Source organism: Cervus canadensis, chromosome 14, assembly GCF_019320065.1.
Source record: "Cervus canadensis isolate Bull #8, Minnesota chromosome 14, ASM1932006v1, whole genome shotgun sequence".
NCBI classification, from domain to species: Eukaryota; Metazoa; Chordata; class Mammalia; order Artiodactyla; family Cervidae; genus Cervus; species Cervus canadensis.
The window spans coordinates 24,290,376-24,299,274 of NC_057399.1; the positions used below are offsets into that span (position 1 = coordinate 24,290,376).

At 35.8% G+C, this 8,899-nt stretch overlaps 1 protein-coding gene across 1 annotated transcript; it reads left to right on the plus strand.

Annotated features, from left to right (window-relative positions):
- The first annotated feature begins 565 nt into the window (after positions 1-565).
- On the plus strand, positions 566-8,633 carry C14H9orf57 (chromosome 14 C9orf57 homolog). The gene is made up of 4 exons (XM_043486616.1): positions 566-636; positions 1,086-1,194; positions 5,319-5,441; positions 8,509-8,633. The coding sequence occupies exons 2-4, from the start codon at positions 1,146-1,148 to the stop codon at positions 8,631-8,633; spliced, it is 297 nt and encodes a 98-aa protein (XP_043342551.1). The 5' UTR covers positions 566-636; positions 1,086-1,145.
- Positions 8,634-8,899: the final 266 nt, after the last annotated feature.

Genomic DNA, 8,899 nt, shown 5'->3' on the forward strand with positions numbered 1-8,899 from the left:
AAAATGCTCAGAATAAAAAAGACACCCAACATATTTAATATGGTTACATTTGGGGTAGACACTCAATTTGATGGGAACATGTTTCAAAGTGATTTCAACAGTCTTCATATTATATTTTAATCTGCTTCAAGAAGATTGTACTGATTTGGAACTATATATTAATTCAGAAATAAACATTTCTAAAAACCAAATAGCTTTCTGAATGTATCAAGTTCTACTGTAAAGATTATATGGTATTTTTTTAATATCAAGATCAAGTACTTTATGTAATGAACAGACAAAAATGCTCATATGGCTATGCGTATGTGAACTAATTAATCTGTAGCATAGGGAACTTAGAAATTACTAGCCAAATTTATAGTTAATTTGTTTAACTGGTACCTGACTTAGTTTTATTAGGTTAATTTCATAAATAAAGCAATTAAGTTCCATATAGATCAGACAGTTCAGGTGAAAATTTTTATGTCTGTTTACTTGGGCAATTTTTACTGTTTAAACTGTTTAGAATCTAGAGGATCAGAGACCTGCCTTGCTGGCTTCAGTTATAACAAACTACTACACCAGAAATTTTTCCTGTTATCCTTTAGAGAAGTTAAGACCTAGAGAATTCCCACAACATATTAATGAAGAAGGCAGGTAAGTCATATATAACTGAAATGTTATATTTCAGCCAACCTGACAATTTCTTTCCATTCATTTTAATAAATATTAACTATTGCTAACTATCATATTTCCTTATAAATATGATCATTTGCAATGAAAGCATTAGTTTGTGAAGAAGCACATATAAAAATTTTTGGCTAATAGTTAAAAGTATTTTTAACAGGATATATTATTCTAGAAACATTATCTACTTCATTTCCTAGTTTTGTAATTCAGGGAAATTATCGAGGGTGGGAATGGCATTTGATAAGACGACACTTAAAATGTTCTGAAACTAGATGTTTACAGTGAATTTTTTACAAATACATTGTTTTTCCTTCACAAAGTGAATTTATTTATACCTTCTTAATGAAATAAATGAAACTTTAGTCATTTCCCATTTTATAATAGCTAACAAACGTACAACTTTATTGCTTCCCCAGGAAAGATTTAATGGTGGTACATGTCTTTCCTTCCATCTTCTTTTGGCTAGAAATCTTAGAATGAGGACTGTCTTCAACGGTGCTTTTATCTTTTTCTGCCTCTTAGGTGGTAAGTCATTAAGGACACATAAATCAAAAAGAGGAAAAATTACTCAAGAAATTGCAGAATTATAAGTGGAGGGTGGTCTTAAATAAAGTATTTAAGGTGTTTATAGCAAAGTTTAAGTAAACCCTTAATAATAAGAAAGTGAAAGTCGCTCAGTCGTATCTGACTGTTTGTGGCCCCCTGGACTGTAATACAGTCCATGGAATTCTCCAAACCAGAATACTCAAGTGGGTAGCCTTTCCCTTCTCCAGGGGATCTTCCCAACCCAGGGACTGAACCCGGAGCTAGCATTTATTCATCACTTTCTATATGCCAGGTACTAGTCTAAAAATTGTATTAGTGCACTGAATCCGTGCCACAATCCTAAGAGATAAGTGCTATTATTTCTCATTTTATATATGAGTACAGGGAGTTGGTAGATGGTGGCCCAGAAGTTGCTATTACTATCATTAAGCTGGAGCTAACCAAACTAGGCAGGAAGCCTTTATAAACATGGCCCGAGTTAAACAAACCATGTCTAGCTGCTGGACCACCCATTTGTAGCCTCTGCTTCCCACACTGCCCTCATTACTAAATACAATTCACAATAGAGTTCTGATTATCCCTTGCAGAGTATATTAGCAAACTCAAACTGCTAGGGTCTCTGCTATATTTGAAGTCTTCATATTCCTCTTCTGTAAAGAATGTGTAGGGGGACACTGGAATAGGTGAAAACTTTCAAGAGAATAGCTTTCCTGTCTTTTGGTTATCATGAAAAAAATTATTCAGGCAGGGGATTGTATTAATTTTGTTGGATACATAGAAAAGATGTGAGGGTTAAAGAAGAGGATTCAGCATAGAGAGAAATTATGAAGTAAGGAGTGTCCACGAAGCAAGGATGTTTATTTTAAAAAGGTCACCATCACTGTGATTTATAATGTTTAGGAAATTACATATATATTTTTAATATGCATTTGAATAATTAAATATAGCCTTTAGGTTTTCCCCACAATAAGGTCATAAAGTAGCATACTTCAGAATTAATCATGTGAGGAAACTACTAATTTAATATAAAACCTGAAACTTTGAATTTAGTTGTCAAATTGGAATATATCATGTGTAGTTATATTAATAAAACCAACAATACATTTTCAGACAAAAAGAGACTGGAAGAAAGGGTATGGGATCTGTGAATATGTTGATAAGTAGTCATGTGATGGAACAAGCACAGTCAACAAAAAGCCTAAAAGTTAAGGCATTGTCTTCAGTTACAGTAAAGAATATCAGGGCTAAGTTTTTAGGAAGAAGGCTATCGATGTTGGGTGTGGAATCAGAAGGAAGGAGAGAGAGAAAGAAACTAGAACAGATCTCATCCAGGAAAAGTCCAGGGGCCTTAGGTGTGATGGACAAAGATCCAGCATCATGTAAGCTCCCCAGCATGCAGGGCCACTGAGTCTTGCAGTGGATCTCTAAGGACAAGTTGTGATTGGAGAACTCATGAGTCCAGGAGGAAAATTCACTTGGGCATGACTTGAAGAAGCAAGCAGCTCTAGTACTCTAGGTAGGTAACTGATCTTGAATCTTGGAAGACTCAAAATCTCCAGCAAGAAGGGTGACATCAGAAGGTTTGGGGTAGGGAATTCCCTGGTGGTCCAGTGCTAAGACTCTGCGCTCCTGATGCAGGGGGGCTGGGTTCGATCCCTGGTTAGGGAACTAGATCCCACATGCCACAACTAAGACTCTATGTGGCCAAATAAATAAAGATAAATGTTAAAAAAAAAAAAAAAGAAGAAGGTTTAGGATACACAAAGGTAGCCAGCTTCAGTGACATGGAGTATTTGCTCAAAACAAGGGGTTTGGATTCAAATAGACCTTTTTTAACTCCTGTCTCTGCCTCTGGAGTGAACTACTTAAAATTTTATGACCTCAGTTTCCTTTTGTGTGAATGGTAGAAAACTATACCTGCCTGAAAGGTTACTTGTGGGAAATGACTGGGCTAACACATGTAAATTGCTTAACAGGCTTCTTGACAGAAACTAAGTTCTTTAAAAAATATTTGTTGGTTGATCATTGATTATAGATTGAAAGTTTGTCATGCTCAGGGAGAGTACCAGTGTGAACCAAATAAACCAAAATGTCTTGAGAAGAGTTTGAAACTGGAGAGAGTGGTCAACAGAGATTAATTAGCCTCATTAGCCAGACTAATTTCTATTAAAAATGATCTCTTCCAACTCCCAATATGTCAGAAATATAAAATACACTGCACAGGACTACCCCAGTGGTCCAGCGGCTGAGACTCCAAGCTCCCAAAGCAGGGGGCTCAGGTTCCATCCCTGGAAACTAGGTCCCACATGCTGCACCTAAGAGTTTGCATGGCACAACTAAATATCCCACATACCACAAGGAAGATTGAAGACTCCACATGCTGCAGCTAAAACCTGGCGCACTAAATAAATACTTTTTTTTTTTTATTAGTTGGAGGCTAATTACTTCACAACATTTCAGTGGGTTTTGTCATACATTGATATGAATAAGCCATAGATTTACACGTATTCCCCATCCCGATCCCCCCTCCCACCTCCCTCTCCACCCGATTCCTCTGGGTCTTCCCAGTGCAACAGGCCCGAGCACTTGTCTCATGCATCCCACCTGGGCTGGTGATCTGTTTCACCGTAGATAGTATACATGCTGTTCTTTTGAAACATCCCACCCTCACCTTCTCCCACAGAGTTCAAAAGTCTGTTCTGTATTTCTGTGTCTCTTTTTCTGTTTTGCATATAGGGTTATCGTTACCATCTTTCTAAATTCCATATATATGTGTTAGTATGCTGTAATGTTCTTTATCTTTCTGGCTTACTTCAAAATAAATATTTTTTAAAGATTATTTTAAAAATACTTTGCACAAAATATTTCATAAATGTTTCTTTGGAGTTAATCAGTGAATAGGAGTGGAATGGCAAAGGTTTTCATATATTAAAAGATTGGAACAATGAACATAAGACAAATTTTAGTTCAATTTCTAAAGAATCCTTTAACAATCTGAGCTTTTTTTTTTTTTTAATGATAATGAGCTCTCCATCATGAGCCAAGGCTTCCTGCAGGGGTTATTACAAAGGAGACTCCTGAATTCAGTAGAACCAGTGCTTCTCAAAAACTGGTCCAGACATCTTCATTCAAACCACAAGTCCTCCATTGTTTCTGGGCACCTAAAATACAGATTCCTGGGCCCCACCTCCTATAGATTCTAACTTAGGTGCTGTGGAGGCTGTGGAAATCTGTGTTCATTTTAACTGCTTAAGTAAATCTGATGCATAGTCAGATTTGAAAAGGGATCTTCCAGTTAATGTCTTCCAATCTCACCTATGTTGATTAAGTTCAAGAGTCTCTGGGCTACTTCGACATAACCAAAATAAATAACTCTTTTAAGCCAAAATAAAATGAACACAGATTTTCACAGCCTCCACAGAATTTGAGTTAGAATCTACCAATGTGCAAACAGGGCTTCCCTTATGGCTCCACGGTAAAGAAGCTGCCTACAGTGCAGGAGACCCGGGTTTGATCCCTGGGTCAGGAAGATCCCCTGGAGAAGGAAACAGCAACCCACACCAAAATTCTTGCCTGGGAAATCCCATGAACAGAAGAGCCTGGCAGGCTACAGTCCATGGGGTTGAAAAACAGTTGGATACAACTTAGCAACTAAACAACAATACGTAAACATAAAGCGATAAATGCTCACAGAGAACCCACTACATGTAACGTACTGCCTTAGACATTGAAACAAAGGCCTAACAGTGAATATATGGCTGCAATTAAATATTCTGGCTACATAACTTTGGTTTAATTTAATTAGGCTCTGAGATCCTGAATTTATTTTAACCAACTAAGTTGTTTAGCCCACCTGGCTTCATTTTTAATTCGTTCAGAGTGCTTCCACTTCTTTAATGTTGCATATGTTATAAAATTCACCCCATTAAATTCCCCAAATAAAATATTTTAAATTTATATGAGTTTTTAGAATCAATTTATAAAATATTGTTTATTTTTTAAAATTGAAAATCACTACTTTATTTTTGGATTATTCTTTTCTCTGTCTGTCTTTCCCTCTCTGATGTCTATTTTCCCCTTATTTTTCCTATCCTGTACTTGAGCTGTTGGAGGTGTGGTTTGTAGACAATGCAACCTCTCAATCCCCTTTCATGGATGTCTTTTGGACTTTGGAACCTGCAGAACAAAACCTGGACAGTACTGTATAAAAGAGATCCTTATTAAAGGTAAGTCATGACACTTTAAAAGTCTTTAATTAAAATGAGCACAGGAAAACTTACATAAGAGCAAACATTGAATGAGCATTTACTACACGTTAGATTCTTTACTAAGGGCTTTACCTGGATTACATCACATCAGTAAAACAATGATTTGAGCTGGATCTTGTCACTATTCCCAATTTAAGTATGAGAAATCTGAGGAGAAATTTACATGATGTTACACATTTAAGCAGTGCTGGCTAATTCAAATGTGAGTGTTTAACTACAGAGCATGCATTCCTAAAGAAATCTATATACTGCCTCATTCACATCATTCACATCCTCACAAAAAATTAATACATAATTTCCTTCTAAATGTAGGACTCTGTGCAATCACATAGGTTTCATGTCCAGAAACCCAGCCTTGTCCACATGAATTAAAGAAACAAAAATCCAAATGATGAAAATTTTAGAAGAAAATATTGGAGGACATATTTTAAACTTAAAAGAAAGGAGGCCTCCTTAACATCCAAAAGGCAAGATTATAAAAGAAATAATAGATAAATTTGAATATATCAATATTTTAAAATTTATGAAATAAATGATAACCCCAAAATTAAAAAGATGAGGGATAAACTGAGTGAAAAAAATTGGAAATAAATAACAGAAAAAATATTAATATCTTCCCAGAATAAATAACTTCTAGAAAACTAAGTTTTTCAAAGACCAACAATCAAAAAGAAACAAAATTGTTAAAGGAGATGTAAAGGTAATTTTCAGAAGAGGACATATAAATGACTTAACCTAAAAACATGAAAAGCTGCTCAACCTAAGAGTAAATATCAAAGAAATTCAAATTACAAAAATATTTTTAACCCATCAGATCTCTAAAAATTACAAGAGTTTTGTAATAGCAAGTGCTAGTGACTATACGGGAAAATGGGAACTCATACATTTTCTAATGACAGTTTAGATTGGTTTGGCTTTTTTAAGACAATTTGTGAATTTCAGTTAAAATTTTAAATGAGCTCAATTTTCTACAAAGCAATTCATTTCTTGGAAGCTACTGCAGAGAAATACATGTAACACAAAAAAGCACATATCAAGGTTATTGCAACATTATGTTTGATAGGACAGTAACAGAAATGATCTAAATGTCTATAGGTAACTGTTAAACTCTGATATATTCAGTTCCTGGATTGCTATGCAATACTTAGAATGAACAGATCACTCTGTTAACATGAAAAAATATTTTTTAAATTGTTGGGCAGAAAAAAGTCATGGACAAAACAGTATGTGTAGTATACCACTTACATATAAAAATCCACAAAGCGAAACTCTAAAATTCTCTATGAAAATGGAAGAGGAGAAAAAAATGAGAGGAAATCAAAGTCAGTTGAGAGAGAGGAAGAGAATTTGGGGTCATGTCTGCTGGGGTGCTGGTTTTAATAGGGTTACTTGAGCTTTGTTCAACCGATGTAACCCTCATCCCCTCTCCGAATCCCAAGTTCCCTCTGACTCTCACCTGTGCCAATCAAGAGCCCCTTCCTTGTCAAAGAGGAAAGGGGCCAAGCCCCTCCACCCACCAGAGCCATGAAATATTAGCTTTCAGTGACTGCTCTTCTCTTCCTGAATGTGTACAGGTAGACCTCTAGTAAGCTTATCATAAAAACTCTGCACATAAAAGCCTGGAAGCTTATACAGCAAAATCTTGACAATATATATCTCTTGGTTGGGTCAAGGACCTAGAATAATTACAATGTTGTAGGAAGAACAGTTTTCTAACATGGAAAGTCTGCCATTTCACACTGACGCAAAACAAATACAATTGGAACTTAGGCTTTTGATGGTTTTATCAACAGTTTGTCAACACTATTGACACTTTGACAGGATAATTCTTTGTTATATAGGGCTAATATTCTGTTAGAAGAATGAAAAGTCAAAAACTGGAAGAATATCTGATAAAGGATTCATTTTCAAAATATATATAAGTCATTCTTATAATTCAATAATAAAAAATGGTTCTGGGCATTATCTAATGTCCTTAGGTTGGGGAACAAAATTACTCCCAATTGAAAAAGACTGCTGTTTTCTCAAATTTCCAAAGAGTCATATGTTTTGCTGCCTTTAGAGAAATGTTCTTGGTGTTCTCCCCCATACAACTGGGGGAGTTACTAGACAGTATTGTCACTTACTTTGTACTTCTGTGTATTTTCCACATTTTCTACAGTGAACATGTACTTATAATTGGGGGAAAATTAAATGAGGTCAAGGACATGCCTCCATTCCTAAGAAACACTTACACATTTAAACAACTCTGTGGATTCAGCCCTTTGAATAGCTCATGACCTGGGTAAAACTGAGAGATGATTATTAGGTCTCCAAACAGCTAACATTTCAGAAACTTCTACATAGTGAAAGGCAATTGCATAGCTTTTGTCAACTGAGTTTGAAAGCTATTTTGTTTTACAGTTTCAAAGCTTTGTATTGTAATGTACCCTCAACTTTAGGTGGGAGTTCTTAAAAGGCAAGATGATTGTATTCTCATGGATCTAGAGCTTTCACTTTGTTTTCCTTTGTTCTTGGTTTTTTGTTTTTTTTTTTAACTGGAGTATAGTTGCTTTACAATGCTGTAAATGTTAGTTTCTCCTGGACAGCAAAGTGAATCAGATAGATAGATAGATAGATAGATAGATAGATAGGTATAGATATATAGATATAGATATAGATACAGATCCCTTCTTTTTAAAATATCTTCCCAATGTAGGTCATCATGAACACTGAGTATAGAGTTCCCTGTGCTATACAGTCTGTTCTCAGTTATCTATTTGATACATAGTAGTGTATATATGTTATAAAAAGGAAGGAAATAGTGCTGTTTGCTGAGATGTAGATAGACCTAGACACTGTTGTACAGAGTGAAGTCAGAAAGAGAAAAACAAATATCGTATAATATCGCTTATATGTGGCATCTAGAAAAATGATACAGATGAACCTTTTTTTCCTTTTTTTGACCTGTTATCTGAAGCATCTGAAGCCAGGTCAGTTGCACCCTCTAAGGGATTCTTCTATCATGATCTCTTGTTTCCCCCAGGTGGAATTCAATGGTATTCAGTTAAAGGCTGCACAGAAAGGCAAGACCAGTGTTTTAAGAGAATCCTGACATCTCATCAAATTTACTCTACTCACTGCTGCCATCGTCCTTTGTGCAATTTCTGAGCCAGGGGCCCATATCTAAATTGGTTCACTGATCAGTCAATCTCAAAGCCTGAACCAGTCATCCCAAGATGGCAAGTGCCATCAATCAGCCCTCTGCAAAAGCCTCAGACCTGCAGGTTGTAGGAGCTATGGTCTGAAACCAAGGTTTTTAATGCGCCCAACTTCTCAGCCACCACATCCATCTCATCTCAGAAACATCTGTCCCTATACCATTTTCTCCTCTCTCCTCTTTCTGTTTATTTCCCCTTCCAGTGATTTCAAAGCCA